Below are 19,766 nucleotides of genomic sequence, written 5' to 3'. Positions count from 1 at the left end.
TGCCCTAGAGCACCTTTCTGAACTGCATTAGTACTACTAGTCAGGACCCTGTGGGAAGCTGGACTAACCTCTGTCCCACATCTCCAGACAGACCTGGTATGTGTAAGGATGCTGATCATCTTCAGTGCTTCCTGTGCATAGATTTGTGAGGAGCACTGTGAAGGCTTCCTGGGCAGTTCCTGGTGAACTAAAAAGAGAAGCATGCGTGTAACAGCTAAGTCAGCATTTACAGCATGCCACATGGGAGGTGTGCAGAGGTCCTTTTAAATGCACAGCCAAGTGAAAATTAGCCTGAGTTGGTCTACAGAAAATGTGTGGAGAACTGAAAGTTCAGCAGATCCTCTTGCAAAGGCAAGAATGGAGGCCTGAGTGAGCAGTAGTCATGGGACAGAAACAGGCCACTGCTGGCTAATCATCCTCTCCCTCTCAGAACACTTGTTGCCAAGACTGTGACCTGAGTTTGGATTGCTAACTCCCCACTGACATATAGGTGTTCTAGAGCAGGGTTGGTTTAGTTTCTAGTACTGGAGATGGAACCAGGGCCTGGAGGATCCCAGACAAGGGCTCCTGTGCCTAAGCTACACCAGCAGCCCCACAGTAGGCTTGTTATTAAACCTGAAGTCAGCCCTATCAAAGTAAGAATTTCACAGTCCTTGCTTCTTGCTCATCTGTGGGAGCACCCACAAAGACGGTGGGGATCCATGTAGGTTTAAATAATTGTCCAAATCATCTCTAACTATGTTGCTCCCACAAGTTCTGTTTATATACCTGCAGCTTTGGTCTCAGGATCTATCCCCTACAACACCTGAGAAAAGAAATGACTGTCAGTGAATATAGATACAATATACTCAAAGAATTGCCCCTTATTGAGCTCATGAGGTACACTGTCTGGTATAGTCTGTACTTTCCTTAGGCATCACCTGTGCCTAACATCATAGGTCACTACAGTTAGAAGAAGACGCAGTCGCTTGTAAGAGACCCTCCCCCCACTCCATGAGAGTTAGTGTGGTAGAGTTAGTGTGGCAGAGTTAGTGTGGCAGAGTTAGTGTGGCAGAGTTACCGTGGCAGAGTTACCGTGGCAGAGTTACCGTGGCAGAGTTACCGTGGCAGAGTTAGTGTGGTAGAGTTAGCGTGGCAGAGTTAGCGTGGCAGAGTTAGCGTGTTAGAGTTAGCATGGTAGTGGCTGTGCGATCCTAAAACCAAAGTTGTGAGTTGGTTATGGTGGCTCATGCCTGTCATCCCAGTATTCTGAGTATGGAGGCAGGAAGACCACTAGTTCAAGGCCATCCTGAGCTGTATAGCTAGACCTTGTTTTAGCACACACCCCTCCGAGCAAAATTAGAAACAAGTTTTGGAATTCGAAGTTCAGAGTCTCCCTGGGGCTATGCTGTAGTGTGTGGGAAAGTGTGCCCACTCAGTGTATGCCTGTCCATATAAAGTGTACTGTCTTTTCCATTGTAGATTTCTCACATTGGGAAGCTGAGAGATTTTCTCCTGGAACACAGGAAGGAGTATATTAATGCTTACAGGTAAGTGGGTTCTTCTTTAAAGACTTGAGTGGCTGCGTTCCTTTCTGTTGTACATTCCGCTCTTTTTCGTCCTCACTTTTTACTAATTCACAGCTGTAGTGTCTGTTACAGTGGTAACTCCATGGGAGGAAAGGGGTTACTTCATTTTCTACTTCCATTCAAGGTCTATGATTGAGGGAGGCAGGAACTGATGCACAGGCTGTAGAAGAACACCGCTTACTGGCTTGCTTCTCATGGCTTGCTCATCCTTCTTGCATATACACCCTGGACCACCTGCCAGGGGTGACACCACATCAGTGATTACTGAGGAAAATGCCCTCCACTACAGACAGTCTGATGGAGGCATCGTCTCAGTTACATTCCCTCTTCCCAGATGACCCTAGCTTCTGACGAGTTGACAGACACTTCCCATGGCTTCAGCCAGGTTATAGGGCAGTGTGTGTGTGTGTGTGTGTGTGTGTGTGTGTGTGTGTGTGTGTGTGTGTGTGTGGTGGTGAATATCTGCAGAGTGAAGCAGAGCCACCATGGTGGGTTTGTGCTGAGTCACTGGTGGCCCCTTGTCAGCAGCAGACTCTTCCAGTCTGTGTGTCTCTCTGTCCATCTTCTACTAATGGATGACACTAGTCACCTGACTGTGGATAGTGCTGTGCACAAAGGTGAGAACACGTGTGTCCATGTCCCCTGAACCTGGAGAGGAACAAGATTTTTAAGGCTCTCCTAAGTTATTTTGACCTATGTTTGGCCATCTCTGTCTGTGACTTTACTTCTCTGGTTTGGTGGCATTCTTGTGAGCCTATTTCCAGCCCTCACCCTGTGTCTGTCACTGGGTCATGCTTATCTTGCCAGTTCTCTTCCTAATGGCAACCTCCTTCTTTTGACACTCCCTAGAGACAGAAACAAACCTCTCTGGCTTGGCCTTTGTTCTGATAGCGTATCTCAGGAGGGCTTCATTCAGCCCCTCATGTACTTATGGTCACGTTCCTCCTGGTGATGAAGTCCCATTTCTATCAGTAGCCGTTTGCTTTCATCACCGCCTGAGTAGATCCACCACATTGGTATTGGCTCACCTTCTCCTCTTAAATCAAGCTCCTAGACCCCTTCTGCCACAGTGCTCCAGCCTTGCCAGCCTTCCTGGAAGGCTCCAGGCTCTTTCCAGCTGCAGGGCATGCCCAGATGAGGTGCTTCCTATCCCACACATCCCCCTTCCAGCTTCAGCCCTCAGCTTGTATACTCTGTAGTGTATGGAGGACAGAAGAGAGCCCATGCATGCTGAGGCCTTAATTAAACTGTCTTCTAAGAGGCCCTTTCTACCACCACCCCTGACAGATCTCTCCTGTTAGTGTTGATTTCTCCAACTTGTGTATTTTCTTTAAACATGAATCACAGTGTGTAATTATTTAATCAGTTAGTAGGTTTTTGTCACTGGTTTGTAAATTTTGTGAGGTCAAAGACCTTAATTTCTCATAAAAATTCCTATAATGCTTCAGCTATACTTTGCACTCAATCAATATTTGTCAGATAATACACAAATGATTCCCTCATATCCCCAAGGCACATGGCTAGCCACTGGTTCTCATCCACGGGTGTTTTGGCACCATCTTAAAAGATTTTGTCACAACAGTGAGAGGAGTGCTACAGGCATCTGGCAGGTGGGGCAAAGGCATGCCGATCATTCTGCAATGCACAGCACAGCCTTCCCCAGCCACAGGGCAGCTGGCATTGACCCTGAAGGGGCTTTCCCAGCCTGACCTGCTCACTGTCCACACATACATGGATCTGTGAACACCTGCCCGGGGCCTTCTGCAATTTTCGAGGCGTAGAGAACATCAGAGAGTAAGGCAGAAACTATCCCTCCTTTTTACAGCCTGCATGCTAGAGGGCTGGCACAGAATTGATGGTGACATGTAAGGACAGAGCAAGCCATGGGGTGGGAGTGCTGGGGATGTTTGCCGGTTTTTCCGTAGTGTGGTTAGGACAGGCCTCTTGAGGCTCCTCCTTGTAGATTCCTCTCTGAAGCCTGAACTCCCCGGCAGGATTGTGTCCTTCCTGCCTTGCTCTTTTCTCTTCCTTTTCATCCTCCACAGAGAAGGCAAAAGTCCCACTGGGCCCTGTACTCCCAACCCCAGTGCTTCTGAAAGCCAGCTACATACATGCTTCCCATTGGTTTTGATGACTTGGCCCTCTTCTTCCCTTACACACACACACACACACACACACACACACACACACACACACACACACACACACACACACACACACTTACCTTGCTTCCTGCTTCCTCCCTAAGCTACACTGTTTCATTTCACTGCCAAACATCAGGGTCTGCTAACTCGCTGGAAAGAGGGTTAGCACCTCAGACTTTGGGCCATGCACGCTTTCTGTCACGTGTGTTATTGTTTGTTTATTACCTTTGAAAAACAAAAGCAGAACAACTTCTTAGCCCCCAGGTTGCACAGAAGCAGACCTGAGGGCTGGATTGGGCTGTGGTTTTCAGACCACTGGTGCGTGCCCACCGTCCTCACCATTTGCTGTGCTGGAACCCTGCACGGAGAGCGAGCTCCATTGCCCTCTCTGTTCTCCCGGGTTTACTTTCTGATGTGCTCATCATCAAATCCAAAGGCTTCTCTCAAACTGTGTTAATGGAGTCACACAGAGCACACCCATGTGCCTACCTTCTAGTACACGAAACACGCGTTTATTCTCTTATTTCTTCCACCATAGAACTTTGAGGGTTTTCTTGGCTCTTTTGTCTTATTTGTCTTTGCATTTGAAACATACCCTAATTATTGTGTTGGTCAGACTTTCATCCCTGTGACAAATACCTGAGAGAGTAACCTAGATGTAGAGATGGTTTATTTTGTTTCCTGATTTCAGGTTTCTGCTCATGGTCAGTTTGCTTTATTACTGTGGGCCTGGTAAGGCAGAAAGTCATGGAAGTCATGACAGAGACTTTGGCAGGGCAAAGTTGCTCACTTCTCAGCAGCCAAGAACTGAGAGAAATGGGATAGCTGCCACCCTTCAAAGACATGTCTACGGATATGCTTCCTCCAGACAGGCCCTGCTTGCTAATAGCTCCTTGATGCTGTTTGTGGGCTGACATCCAGTCATGGTTCAGTACTAACCAGCTGTGGGGACCAGGCCTCCAACACAGGCCTTTAGAGGATCACTTTATAGTCCGACTGTTGCAGAATATTCCTTTACATTGTGTGAAGATGTGTCACTGTGATTGGTTTAATAAAGAGCTGAATGGCCAATAGCTAGACAGGAAGAGGTTAGGTGGACTTCTGGGGACAGAAAGGACTTGGGGAAGAAGAGAGGTGGAGTTGCCAGCTAGACTCAGAGGAAGCAGGACCTGCAGGAAGAGAGGTGAAAGCCATGAGCCACATGGCAGCTGTAGGTTAATAGAAATTGGTTAATTTAAGTTACAAGAGCTCAGTAGAAAGAAGCCTAAGCCAAGGCCAAGCTTTCACAGTGAATAAGAAGTCTGCGTGCCATTGTTTGGGAGTTGGCAGTAGAAAGACTTGCTCCGTCAGACAGACGGCAGTCCTCTATCTCCCCACACACTCAGCCGTCCTTTGTCCGTCTGTGAGGGCACTCCGAACTACGAATGTCGTTTTTGTCTCATTTAGTCCTGAATTCCCCTGCTCATCTTTACTGAGTGCCCACCGTGTGCCACACTCCACTCCATGCCAGGCAAGAGACAGCCATTCTGCTCCTTGTCACACAAGCAGACAGCACTGTAAACAGGAGAGGCACCACAGAAGCAGAGCTCGGGGTTTGGGAGACCCTGGCCTTGTCAGGGAGGACATCTTTGAAGAAGAGACACCTGAGCTGAGGTCTGAAGGAAAAGGAGTTACCCAAATGCCGGAAAGGAGGAAGGGAATCAGTGGGTCCAGTGAATACACCTGCTGTATTCACTGCGCCTGGGAATAGTGCCTGTCCTGTTGTGAACCGTGTAGCAGAGAACCTCATATCCAAGGTGACTGCAAGCAGCCCCCAAACTTAACAAGCAATTTTATGCTTTTAAACATATTTCATTTTAGTGTCTCAGAATACCCTGAGATGTTTGTAATCCTGCTGCGTTGTACTGCGTCATAAAGCCCTCTGCTAGCTGGCTCTGAACACTAGATGGCAGTGTAAATTTTATTTCTGAAGGTGTGTCCCTGTATCAGGTACTAAGTCAATAGGTTGCTAACTAGAAGCTGCAGTGATTTGAGGAAATAGAAATGGTTGGAGCCTAGCAATTTCCAGCCCTTTTCCTTGTCTCTAAAAGCTGAGGCTACAGGTGCAATTGTATAGACCTTTCTTGAAAGTCTTTTGCCTTGCCAATGGCACTCACACAGGGATACTGACCATTCCTGAGGCTTCCAGGCTTGCTAGACACGTGTGGAGCTCTGTGATTGTTGTCAACTGACTTGACCGGACTCCAAGTCACCCAGGAGATAAGCCTCTGAGTACCCGTGGGAATTATCTAGGTCAGGTTAACCGATGTGGGAAGATTAACCTTAGCTGTCGGCAGGACCCCTCCCCTGGGTGGGGACTGTGAACTCTTTGAAACAGCAAGCCGAGCACCAGCTTTCATTGTTCTCTGCTTCCTGGTTGTGAATGCAGTGTGATCAGTGTGATCATCTGATTCCAGCTTTTGCCGCCTTGGCATGCCTTCTGAGATGGACCATACCCTCAACACTGGGCTGGAAAAGCCTTGCACTCTTAAGTTGCCTTTGTCGCAGCAACAGGAAAAGACTAAAGGAGCCACCCCATCAAGTGGCACAGTACAAGAATAACAGAATGCTTCTATACCCAGACTAAGCCAATTTCCCATAAAAGCCAAAACTAGGAAGAGCATTGTGCTGAGACTTGAGTAACAATGTTGAATGTAACTGCAAACATAAGAAAATTCTGGCTGTTAAAAGATGCAAGATTTTGAATGAGGAAAAGAGAAGAAGAGAAAGGGTCAAGAGGTCCAGTTCCAAGCTACTTTGTTACAAAGACAATAAATCCTGGGGTTTCATCCACATTAAAAGTTAAAGGCCCCTTGTTAACACTCCCATTGCCTTGGAAAAGCATCTGACCACGTAGATGGTGAGGGTTATGGAGGTGGTCTGGCTCAGGCCACCCCAGCACTGTAAGAGCCTCCGAAACCCATCTAATCTCCAGGCTAGGTTCTGCCCACTGCCTGTTTCAATACAGGCTGTTACCTAAGGTCAGTTTCATGTGTGTAAATGGTTGAAGGTGAGATAAAAGAAGAGAACTTTGCCACATTTGAAATGATGTGAAATTCCAGTTTCAGTGCTGTTGGGAGAATGGTAGCGTAGTAGAATCTGAAGATGATTGTAATGGGAGGAGGGACAGAGCAAGTTCCCAGGGGCCCCAGACTGCACAGCTGACTGGCATCTCAGTTCAGTCCACTGCAGCCCCAAGCCTGACTCTTCCCAGCCATTGTGGTAGCAAACGCTGGGGCTGATGAGCAGGACCCTGGGGACATCCTCAGCCCCTTTGAGCAGCACATAGAACCATGTCCCTGAGGCTTCTTTACTCTATAGCAGCCCAGCATTTTGTAGAAATTTAGTCTTCTCTGCTAGCCCTTACACTCCAGTTCTAGCCCACCCTTGTCTCCTGCCTTTGAAAGAGCGTGGGCTTTGGGACCAGACATACTTCTGTCCAGTTTGGCTGGGTATCAGTCCATATGTACAACTCACATCACTTCTCTGTGCTTCTTTTCTTTCTGATGCAACATGAACCATGGTCTTATGAGGATTAAACGTGTGAATTCCTGGCACACAAGAGTCCCTTGTTGAGTGATGATTGAGTTAACTCTGATGACCCATGATGCCTTGACCATCAAATAAAGCCTGGATGGGGATAAACTAGGCCAACAGGCAGAACTTGAAACTGTAGGTGAGCTGGTTTGTGATATTCTGGTCCTCAATTAGACTCTGTCAGGTTAGTGCCACTGAGCAGTCATAGTCCCTGGCTCCCAGCTGGCAGGGCCAGGTGCCTTTGCTAGGAGAGAGTAGAACAGAGGTAACCTCTGCTGTCTGTGGGCAGGCCAGTCTGGAGATGGGGAGTGGGCTAGGTACATACCCAGTTCCTTTGGCCAGAGTACTCATCAGGGAGATTCCTGCTCCTCTCTGGGGAGGCTGAAGAGAGGAAGCCTAGGTTCACTCTGGGGAAACTGATGCACACAGAAGTGCCAGGACAAAGGACTAGTGTCCCCATACTGCTCTCCCTGAAGATGGAGACCAGCCTCCCTCATCCACCCCACCAAGTTCTCTTTCCCTAAGGTTGTAGAGTACTGCCAGCCACCAGCTTTACCACCCCCTCCCAGAACAGTGTGCTGGCCTTGGCCTGCTCCTAGGAACATTTTATAAGCAGTGTAATCACAGAATTGAAAGAGCATGGGTAGAAATATTGCCTTTAGACCATGAGGCTTTGTTAGTTTGACATAATTAGGAAGCTATAATTTTTTCCAGAATGTAGAGCTCAGACTTTATTGACCCATTTAATTTTTTTAATAATGACATTTTACTAGAGCAGAACAGCATGCAGCCTAGGCAGCCTCTGGCTGGATCTTAGAATGACCTTAATTAAAATAATTTCTCCATTCTGTACCTTTTCCATGATACCCTGGCAACAAAACAATGCCACTTGGGAGAACAACTTTGTTGGTTCTGTTGTTGCTACTAAAAGAGTTACAGCTCCATCGGTTTCCAGTATCCAAGGTCAAGTGGGTCTGTATAATGTATCTGAGGGCTCCCTTCCTCCCCGAGTAGTCAGTATTCTCAGATTAGCCTTTAGACCTTCACTCTCACTCAGCTGGGCTCCATTAACTGGGACTATGGAGCCAGAGGATGTTAGTCCAATGCCTTTGGAATCAGTGCTGTCTGAACAAATACCGGGTGGCAGGTATTTGTTCAGAAGCCAGCATCTTTCTAACTTGGAAGCCTTTGACCTCTTTCACCTTGGTGCTTCCAGAAGAGCCACTCAGATTGCAGAGTAGGAGAAGTAACTGGAAGTATGGAGTCACTTATTCAGACCCTGGGAAGAACATTCCAGAAGGAGAGCCAGGGCTTCTAAGGTCCGTGTGCAACACACATGGAAGCTGGAAAAGCAGAAGGCTAATGAGCCCAAGCCAAGGACTGAGGTGTGTGAGATGAGCCAAGAGAGTTCCTCAAGAATGGCCCTGTCTATCCTAACAGCCTTTGCTCTGAGGAGCTTTGGAAGGGCCTGTGCAGAGGGCTTCACGGGATCCAAATATGTAAGAGCACCCATGTGGCTGGTGTTCTAAGCAGACGAGGAAGGGCTGGGCAGAAGCAGCAGACCCTGGAGTCAGCTTCTGTTGCAGACTGGGAGATGTTGGTAGATAGATTCTAGGGAATGTTTTGAAGGTAGAGCCAACAGGATATGTAGATAGATCTATACAAACCGAGGCAAAGGGGAGCTAGGGATGATGTCAGGGTTTGGGGCCTGAGCAGCAGGAAGGGATGGAATCATTACCAGCACATCCTAGGGAAAGCTGCTGGAGAGCATATTTGAAGAGAGAGGTCAGGAACTCAGTGTTAGACATATATATGTGCAGTGCAGAGTAAACATCTGAGTGGGGCTGTTGAATGGCTCATCAGATGTCTTTGTTCCAAGTTCACTGACTCTCCTTTCACTAAGTTGTAGCACTTCAGAGACCATCCATCATTCCTCAAGATCTTAACCACATAGAGAAGAGCCTTTGCCCTGGGCCGTCCTTCAGAGCACTGTGTTGGTCGTGGGGCATTCTGTCTCCAGAGCATTACTTCTTTTTTGCTGAAGTTGCTTGCCCTCAGTTCCCAGTTCAGCTTCCTGCTTTCCTTCCCTGTTCTGTTTCTTCTTGAACACACAGGTCCAGTTCCAGGCAGTTCTACATCCCTGCTTCTTCCATTTTGAACCTCCTGCCATTACCCAAACTCTGCCATTCTCCTCCCTCCATTATGTTTGCCTTGTTAAAACAGGGGTGGGGGGTTTCTATGTAGCCCAGGCTAACCTTGAGCTCTCAGTCCTCTTATTTCCCCTCCCCAGTCCTGAGATTCCAGGGGGTACTCCACCAAACCCAGCAGCTCCATTCTGAAAATAAAGTTCAGCAAAAATTTATCATGCCCCTACCCTTTATAAGTGCTAGGAAACAGAGAGAGGCTGGGCATACACTTGCTATCATGTATGATGCCCTGGGTTCAGCCCCAGCACTGATTAACAAACAAGCAAACAAAGGATGCAAACAGATAAACATGGAGACAAATAAGGCAAGATTCTTAGCTGGAGGTCAGTAGCCCCAGGCCTGACCTTCTACCACTGTTCCATGTAACGTGTTGTCCCGTCATTTCTCCTTGTACACCCAGCCTTTTCATTGTTTGCAGAGTCCCTGACTAGCTCTGAACGCCACTAACGACAGCATTCCCACCTGCCCTATGTTCCAGCCAGCTTGAAGTCCTCACCCTTCTCTTCTGCCTTCATTGTTACTCTTACCTCCCTCAGCCATGCCTGTCTTTCAAGGATCAGTTTGTGGGTTCCTCCTTCCCCATCCACCCCCGCCCCCAAACACACACCAATATAGGAAACAAGCATCCTGGTCCAAAATCTCCTGCCTCATTGCCCCCGGTGACACACATGTGTAATCCCAGCACTTGGGAAGTAGAACCAGGAGGTTCAGAATTCCTAGGTCTTCCTCGGCTGCATAGTGAGACTGAGCCATGGGTGGCCTCCATGTGACCTGGTTCCATAGAAGCATTATAGGGGTTGATGAAGTGTGACTCCAGAGCAGGCTGCCTTGGTCAAACCCCATCTCTGTTAATAACTAGTTGTGCAACCTTAGCAAGTTAAATAGCTTTCTGTGCCTCGGTTGGTTCATTTGTAAAATGGGAATATAATAGCACCTACCTGGAAGTTTTGAGAATTAAGTAGGTAAATGTATGTAGCTCCCTAGATTAGCACACTGGTCAATGTCAGTTCATGAAAGTATTGCTGACCATTAGCCTGTGCTGTGTGATATAACCCGTCTATATGCATAGGCCTGTCGATGTCACCTATTTGATAATGTATTGAAAGCAGGGTCTGCATTCAGCTCCTGTGTGTAGCCCAGGCATTAACAATTTAACTTCATAATGTGTATTGACCATGCATATTATATGCCCAGTATAAAGTTGCTGTGACTCTAACATTTCCAGCAAAAACAAGGCTATATTCCTAAACTGTTGCCATATCCTTCAGCACCTGGCACAGTAAAGCATTTGCTATTTTCTGCCTCTTCTTTACCCTCAGGGCATGGCTGTTTCTATATAAAATTGTAGTCAGTGATGTTTTGACCCTGAACTTGTCATTTCTTAATGTGCCACCAACCAAGTCAGAAGGAGAAACATATTCCTTTAAATTTCTGAACCAGCAAATAAATTGTTATTTTTTCACTCCCCCCATCTCCTGAAGTAAATTGACCAATTCAAATTCATACCTAACGTAGTCTCCTCTAATTGAATCTACTACTTAGCTATATTGAGATCTGTAACACAGTTATTTCTCCTCATAATCAAGGAAATAAAACTTGATGTTTATATATGCATGTCCCATGAGAATAGCTTGAAATTGTTTACAAGACGTTTAACCTTTTCAGAATAGTAATGATTTTGCTATTGTAACTTCACTGTGGCTTGATAACTGTAGCCTGCTCTGTTTCAAATGCACACTGTGTATCTCGTGCTTTTAAAACACAGTGGAGCAGCGGAGTAGGGAGCACTCTTGTAAGTGTTCCAGCTTCCCACTTGTAAAGCCCTCAGTTTGGCCTGACACCTTTGGCTCAGTACCAAAAGCTCCTTCCCTCCAGCCTGGGCCTTCTGTCCTGGGTGTGATGTGTGTTTGTGTACACAGACCCGCATTCTAGGCTTTTCCTTTGCCTCCATGCCCAGGCAGTCCATGTTGCCTGTCGGTGTCTCTTAGATCTTTCACCTTTACACCCCATAGACACTGCCTGCACCTAGCCTTTCAAATTTTCTTGGACAATGGCAGCGGCCCCTCAACAGGGATTAGAGCACCTGAGGTCAGGATTCTTCAGTCTTGAGGCAGTGTGCTATGGAGAAACAGACCATGTACAAATGGCTCTGTTTACACTCCTCCACTGACCATCCTGCTGGTGAAGGCAGCCCTGGGAGTGGAGGGTGGAGTGTCTGTGTTTGAGTTTTACATAAGTGCTTACTGTAACACTATCTCAGGAGGAATGGTGCCGCCGTGTGCCAGACACATCAGTGTATAGACACACGTGTTGCTGAGAAGACCGAGGAGGCGCCATAACAGGCTGCTCCATCTTCTCAGAGATCAGGCCTCAATTTCAGTTTCCTGAGACTTGAGCAAGCAGTTTCTGAAAAAGCCACAAAGGGCGATTAATCAATCTCCAGCATCCCCAACAACAAGGACAAGGGGGCCTGAACCACAGTCAGCAGGTAACCAAATAAAGACGAAGCCAGGCCTGCCCCAAAATGGAAAACTGTAGCCCTGACCAGCCCCTAATTAGCCCTAGCCAATTAGAACATAGTAATATGATTGCCATTTGCTTAAGTCATTCCTATCTAAAATGACCTAATGCTCTAGGAACTCCCCTTGGCTGTGCTTAAAAGGAGCCTGTGAGCTCCTCCCAGCATTGTCACCATTTTGTCTCTGTGTGGGACGGCAGCCCAGTACACTGGAATCTTTCTCCAGATAATAAATGCTCTTGTTGATTGCATGCATGAATGGTGGTCTTTTGTGGGACTTTTCCAGGACCCCAACACTGCCCCTCTCTAGAACCAGGTGCCTCGTTTACACAGGGCCAGCCTTCCTGCTCCTTTCCCATCTTCACTCACGTGTGCCTGGGTGTGAAGTAGATACTATATGTTCACTCAAACAATCACCCACAGCGTGAGGAATCATGTCTGGTCTTTGTCTCCGTCCTTGTCGGCACGCCTTCTGTTCCACCTGCCCTGGCCAGCACCCCATCCCGCATGTGCTGACCATGCTCCTCTTGGAGCTCTGCTGTCCACTTCACATCAGCACCAGTCAGTGCAGTTCTTGGCACTCTGGTTTCATGTTGATCATTCTTACAGTTGAGTGCCTTTTGTGGACATAGAAATGAGCTTTACTCAGTTTTGAACCCAACTTAGTACTTATGCTAAGGGCGCTCAGAACATACACAAGGGAATGAATGACTTGTGAGGATTAAATGAGAAGTCAGATACACATAAAGCACTGAGAACCAATCTGGCATATGCTCGGTGTCTGACTGGTGTTAGTCAGGGACCCTGTGCTGTATGATTTTACGAGGGAAGCAGACACAAGGTGGACAGTCTTTACTTCCACATAGCTTTGGAGGAGAAAAACAGACTTTTTGGTATTTCTGGGAACAATAAGTGCAATGGAGAAAAGGAAAGTCAGGTCAGAAGCTGACAGCAGTGCATTAAAGGTGAGGGTCAGAGGTGGTCCCAGCTCTGTCCCAAAGCAGCTTTGGAGTGGAGGCATGATAATCTCTTGACCAGCACAGCATGAAAAAGTAATGTTGGGTGAGTTCCATGGGAGTCCATCATTTCTGGAGTGAATTGATGGGACAGACCGGTGGTCAGAGCCACTCACGACAGAGTGGAAACGCTATGACCTAGGTCACAGGTGAAATAGGACGGTCAGGACTTTTGTCCTCATGGCTAGATGGACAGGTGAATGAAATGGGTGGTTTGAGTGTCTACATTACATAAGTGCCCTTTCAGCTTGCAGCATAGTGAGTCCAAATTTCAGTTGTGAAGTCCACAGTTTTGAAATAGGCTAAGGAGTATTGGTGTTACTGATGATGCTGCCACACTCAGCCAGCGCTTGTGAAGGCAAGCTAGGTGTTCTGTGTTGTTCAGGGCCTTGTTACTAAAAGTGGATGCCCCTACCAGCCCCGTCACTTCAGGATGGTTTAACTTAACATCAGGAGAGATAAAATTTATTTCTAGAGGCTTTTTTTTTTGAGACAGGGTTTCTTTGTGTAAGAGTCCTAGCTGTCCAAAGGACTCACTTTGTAGACCAGGCTGGCCTCGAACTCACAGAGATGCACCTGCCTTTGCCTCCCAAGTGCTGGGATTAAAGGCATGTGCCACCACTGCCTGGCTCTAGAGGCTTTTTATTGTGAGTTTTGAAAACTGCTTTCTAGAATCAGAAAACAGCCCACAGAAGTTTCTCGTGTTTCATGTACCCCAGATTGTGTCCCTGCAGCATGCAGGCTGAGCGGCTTGGGACTCTAACATAGTTATTGGGCTATGCAGTCCTTAGTTGGAACCTCTGTTCCTAGCAAAGCTGTGTGTTGCAGCCTGTTACATTGGCCCGCCTCTGTGGAAGCTGTTTAGAAGACTGTACCTCATGGCTTCTGTTCCACTCTCCAGATCACTCTCCCACCTGTTGGTCTGGCCAGCCCCCTCCAAGTCTCAGCTTTGGTGTTATTTGGTCAGAGAAACCTTTCTAATTCTTTTTTTGTTTTGTTTTGTTTTGATTTTTGAGACAGGGTTTCTCTATGTAGCCCTGGTTGTCCTGAAACTCTATAGATCAGGCTGGCCTTGAACTCAGAGATCCGCCTGCCTCTGCCTCCCGAGTGCTGGGATTAAAGACATGTGCCGCCGCCGCCGCCACCCAGCTTGAAACCTTTCTTCTTGACACTCTACCTGGACTGCATTATGCATCACTGATGCCACCCTCACATTGTTTCCTCTTTTTCAGCCATATCATGTCTGAATATGGGAGGATGACGGACACAGAGCGAGACCAGATAGACCAGGATGCTCAGATATTCATGAGGACCTGTTCAGAGGCAATTCAGCAACTCCGAACAGAAGGTGAATGCTCTGAAAGAAGCCAACAGATCCTATGAATGTGCCAACCAGTTAAACTGCTCATGGTGCAGCCACTTATGATCCCCTTTCTTTCTGAATGGCATTTAGGACTTCAACTTTAAAAATCCTTCCTTCCTGGTCAGTCTTCTAAGCTGTTCAAAGTCCTGAAAAGACTGTCACTCAAGTTAAATAAATGGAAAGGACCTCTCTAAATAGAATCTGTAACCTACCAAAAGGCCAAGGTCAAAGGGAACAGATTGTGTGTCTGCAAGCATTTGTGTATTTGTGGAGACATGCATGTGTGACTATGTTCTGAATGGCAGGACAGATGACGTAAATGTGGCTAAGTCAACCCCCATATGAGACTTCGTGATTGAGAGGAAGCTTTGCATCCATGACTTGAAAGCAATGCACTCTGGCTCTGCTACATGCTAGCTCTGTGGCCTTGGGCAAGTCGCTTCATCTCCCTGGGCACAACTTCTCCATTGAAACAATACAGACAGGAGTTAGGCATATCACTTAAGTTCTTACAGCATGCTTAGAACCCTGCCTCGTACTAGGGGCCTAGTATTATCTCCCCTTCACTGGGCTTCATCCCCATAGAGGAGCTAGGCTTCCCAGCCATGTGTCTTCCTTGATTTTTTAAGCACATGCATTAATACTACAGAGGTCAAAATTGCCAAGTACTGTTGATCTCATGACTGACTTCTAGTGGAGAAGCTTCTGAAAGAACATGGGATCATCCACTGGGAGAGTCTTGATGAAAGCTTACCAGAAAAATGTGCATCCCACAAAATTATGTGTGCAGCATTGCAGACTACCCAAATCTTCATGTGAGTCCCAGGTTATATGGCCCTCTAGTAAAAACATAACCTGTGCCCCATACATACTCTTAAGGGCATAGGCATTTGTGACCTTCAGCTACCTCTTGCCTCTGGACTCAGTTGGCTTACTTGAGGTATTTCTGTGATGTCCTAGCATCATGCCTACCCACTAGGCACCCAGCCTTTCCACCGAGAGCAGGGTCTTACCATAGGAACTGGCACAGGCGGGCTTCTGTGTGGGAGCCTGCCCTTGTGGCTCATCACTGTGAACAGTTGTTGGAGAGCAGGCTAGTATGCATAGTGTCACTCGGTGTCTGAAGGGAGAAAGTAGTCACTGTAGGCTGAAAACAGCGCAGGCAGAGGGTGTCTGTGGTCCAGCATGTGTGATTTAAGCATGTCACTTGAAGGTGAACCTGAGCACTGGATGCTGTTAATACAGCCAGGTCAGCATTCCGGAAGGAGCTGGATCAACTCAGCTCCCCTGGTGCTGTAATAAGCTATAAATTATTTGACTGCAGTTTCAATAGGTTTAATCTCTCACCTGGTGAACCCTAGTAAATCTTACTCTTAAAAATGTAGTTTCACTTGACACGAGGCTGGTTTATAGCTGGGCTTTTGAACATGCTTTCAATGAACAGCTTTGAGGAAGCTGACTGTTCTGTGGAGTCCTTGAGCACAGACCTGAGTGCTGCCCTTTTCTCTTACAGCCCACAAGGAGATACATTCCCAGCAAGTGAAGGAACACAGGACCGCAGTTATGGATTTCGTTGAAGATTACTTAAAAAGTATTTCATTTTCTTCTAAAGGTCAAATGTGGTATTTCATAAGAGATGCAATTTAGAATAGCTTTGCTAGCCGAAGACCATAGTGTCTCATTAGTGTTAATGATACCTTTGCCTGAGAAGCCATTTTAAACGGTCTCTGTTCTGGTATTTTCTGCTTCAACAGGAGTGTGTAAGCTTTACTCTGAACAAAGAGCCATCCGAGTTAAGCGTGTGGTGGATAAGAAGAGACTGTGAGTATTTCTGCCTTTGCCCTTCCTTCTTGAGTTAAAATGGGCAGCAGGACTGGCAGCCTGAGCTCCTAAAGCACTGACTCTGTGGGCCTGTGTGCATGAAGTCTGTACCATATGCTGTCATAGGGGCTGAGGACATCCTGTGCACCAGGTGGTACTGGTCACTCTTGTTAGCCACAGCAGGCTGTGAGGCAGGTTCTCTCTTTCTTTTCCTAATGACACTGAGGTTCAGCGGGTTCTAAACTCACGTGACCCCCACAGTCTCATGGCAGCTGAACTGGTATTGAGCACTTACCTAATTACTTTTTCTTTTTGGTTGGGAGTAGTAGGGAGACAGTCTGGCTATGAGGTCCATGCTGGCTTCAAAGTCATTTTGCAGCCCAAACTGGCCTTGAACCCATATTTTTTCTGCTTTAGGATTCAGAGTGAGTGGGTTACAGGTATGTGCCACCCACCCAGCTTTCCCACCCTATTTCTTAATAATCCTATGAGGTGGGACACTTGGAGCTATTTGTCCTTGGTCTCTGCCCCCCCATACCTTCTTCTCTGAAAGGGTTTCCACAGTGACCATGCTCCCCTACGTTGCTGACAATATGACATAATATATTCAAGATGCCATGTACACTGAACTCCATCCCCACCCCAATACCCATTTGGGCATGGTACTGCCAGTTTGCCCAGGGAGGGCCTAGGGGAGCAGGTTCAACTCTGGTATTGTAGGATTAGCTGTCAGTATGGTAAGGAGACCAGTCACTGGCTCTCACAGCCCCAGGAGGAGAGGCGGACATGTCTGCTGCAGTGTCACAGGTGGAGACAAGAAGAGGCCTCAGCACACTGCAGCCTCAGCCCTGCTTCTCAGCAGAGGTTTCCTCTGACATCCACACTGACAGCAGTCGGATGGGAATTGTACAGTGTCAGTCAATCACCTGCCAAATAGCTGCTCTCTGAGATTACCCCGAACAAAAGACCTTTGAGACCTTGAATAACTGTAACTCTTCACACTGTGGTCCAGCCCTGTCCTCTTAGGTTTGTCCTTCTCAGGCAGGCCTTGACTGCTGATCCTGCTGCCTCAGCCTCCCAGATGGTGGGGTTGTAGAACTGCGGGCATGTGTTAACCACCCTGACTTCTTTCTGGTCTTTCTTCATCTTTACACACAAGACATCTTCTTAAAACATACATATAATTTATACTTAATCTTATGCCTCTCTTATGCACAGGTCTCACCAAGGCCAAATTTGGCAAACTCAAGGCTGTAATGACTGTTTCATAACTTTTGTTTCTAAATCAGTCCCCAGTGACATCTGCTCTGCCAGGCCTGTGTGTGACTTTGTTCTAAAGGAGCTTTGCTTTCCTTGTGCCCAATTCTTGCTGAATTCTCCATCCATAGAACTTTTCACATAGTCTGCTCTGTCCATCTGGTGGACAAAGTCATACTCATCCTTCCAGCCCAACTCAAGCATCACCTGTCCTACGACGTGTTCCAGCTGCTGCCACCAGTGCTGTGTCTCCCTTCTACTAGGTTCCCCATTGTTGTTCACGGCCAGAAGCAGCACGCACACTCATGCAGCCACCATGGACTTGTATCTCCTCACACCCCTCAGCCCATGGCGCAATGCCTGTCCCTTGGGGAGGCCGGTGGGTAGAGTGTGCGCAGTTGTCATTGGTGGGTTGTTTCTGTCTGCTGTTCTGTTTGGGTTGCTGATGGCTGTCATTCGGAAGTTGATTTGAGGAGTCCCGCTGCTCCTGTTCTGTGACGTTGTTGTCACTATCTCGCTTATCTGTCTGGTGAAGGAAAACATACTTGTTAAGGTGCGCCTTGCTCACCGTAGTGTCTTAAGAGTGTGGGTGTGGCTTTTGTTCTTGTAGAGTGGACATGTCACATCCATCTACTGTACCAAAGTGCTCTTACTTCAAACTGCTGGAAATATTTTGCTCATTAAGCCAGAAAGTACTCCCAGCTGACTGCTCTGTCCTTTCCTACAATGGCTATGTTGTCTCTAAATGATAGTGCTGTCATTAAAGGTACCTGTTTTCATCTACCCTCATGGCATTTTGCTTTCTGAGCTGACAGTGGTACCTGCTGCATGTTGCCTCAAGCCAGAGAGGGCTAACTACCCTGGGCATCCCATCTCTTTGCTCTGTAAGACTGTAGGTTCGGAGGTGAGGCCCATTGTCTTGCGACTTTCTGATCAGAGCACTGATCAGAGCCTGCTACAAAGTAGATGCTCAGCCATTGGTTCCTGACTGAAGGAGACATCAAACTGGGCATGGCGGCTTGCTCCTACTCATAGAGTTACAAGGTACAAGCTTACAAACTAGAAATACGTGGGCCAATACTGGATGAAGCCTTGGCACAAGTGGCCTATCATACATCTGCAGAGGATTTTCAATCCACCTCTTTTCCTCTTTGTCTCCTTAAATTTCTCGTACTTTGGGGTGATTGAAGCTGAAATGGTTATCACACACTCTGGTGGTAGGTACTCTCATAAAACATCTGAGCTAATCAGAAACATACTCTCTCCAGAAAAACAGCTTGTGTATCATTGGCCCTCTTTCCCCTCCTCAGTCAGGAGGAGGCTTTCGGGTAACCCTCTGAGAACAGAGACTCACCTGAGACCCTTGTCTGCTGGTGCAGAGGTACCCTCCATATTGTGCAATGAGTGCTGGCTTTTGTTTGTGCTTTCCAGCTGACCTGCCTCAGATATGGTGGTTCAGGGCACGATTTGAACCCTTCACTTTTCTGCGACAGTGTTCTTAGGAGTGGAAATTTTGGGGAGCATTTTCTGTCTGAAGGGAGATCAGAGAAGAATGAAAGCTGATGACTAAAGACTATAGCTTCTTCAACTACTGAGCAGATTACAAAACAAGGTTAGAAAGTGGATAACGCTGCAAAACCTGCCAAGTTCATTGGTGTGTCTTAAAGCTGTATTTTTAGCATCCCCCCACCATCACAGATCCTGAAGATGAGAGACTTTGTGAAGGTATTCAAAAGTCTTGGTGGCCCAAGTAAAGCTTACTCCTACAATGGAGTCTGTTGTTGGACTAGAGGCACGCTCTGTGTCCAGAGACCTGTTTGCATGGGCTCTGTGTCATGATGACACTTTCCAAAAGGGAGCATCAAGCCCTTCTCCTGCCCAGGTCAACACACACCAAAGACACTGCCGTGATCCACAGCCACACAGCCCCTTATATTCTCTCTTCTGTGTTCTCTGCTGTCAGCACAAAGGAGGGGGTTCATGCTGCTTTTCTTGTTCTTTAGAGAAGATGTTAGTGCTCATGTGATGCATAGCATCACGTACTGAACTAGTACCTAAAGAGTCTATCGTTTATGATTCAGCCCTCTCTCAGCAGGATTGTTAGCCTGCTGCAGGCCCTGACTTAGGGTCATGCACATGGCGAGAGCTCAGCAGATGCTGCCAGTGTTTGGAATGGTCATAGTGATGGAGTTAGAGAGGAAAGGCAGAGATGGCATGTGATATGAGGGCCACAGTGATGATTGTCCCTCGTTTACTGTCTATGATGGGGCCTTGTTGGCTGCCTAGAAAAGGGCGG

The 19,766-nt window shown here is 47.3% G+C and overlaps 1 protein-coding gene across 3 annotated transcripts in view; it reads left to right on the top strand.

Annotated features, from left to right (window-relative positions):
• The window catches only part of Stx18 (syntaxin 18), a 98,463-nt gene that overhangs the window by 56,438 nt on the left and 22,259 nt on the right, over window positions 1-19,766 (top strand). For 2 of the 3 annotated variants that reach the window (XM_006985616.4, XM_076545681.1), the window contains exons 2-5: window positions 1,462-1,529; window positions 14,262-14,377; window positions 15,906-15,983; window positions 16,147-16,213. In XM_006985616.4, the coding sequence (XP_006985678.1) occupies window positions 1,462-1,529; window positions 14,262-14,377; window positions 15,906-15,983; window positions 16,147-16,213 (329 nt within the window). The remainder of the gene's footprint in view (window positions 1-1,461; window positions 1,530-14,261; window positions 14,378-15,905; window positions 15,984-16,146; window positions 16,214-19,766) is intronic. The other variant, XM_042285915.2, reaches the window with a different exon arrangement.

Source organism: Peromyscus maniculatus, chromosome 10 (assembly GCF_049852395.1).
Source record: "Peromyscus maniculatus bairdii isolate BWxNUB_F1_BW_parent chromosome 10, HU_Pman_BW_mat_3.1, whole genome shotgun sequence".
Taxonomy (NCBI): Eukaryota; Metazoa; Chordata; class Mammalia; order Rodentia; family Cricetidae; genus Peromyscus; species Peromyscus maniculatus.
The sequence above is the reverse complement of the archived record's forward strand: the minus strand, read 5'-3'. Positions and strand labels throughout refer to the sequence as shown.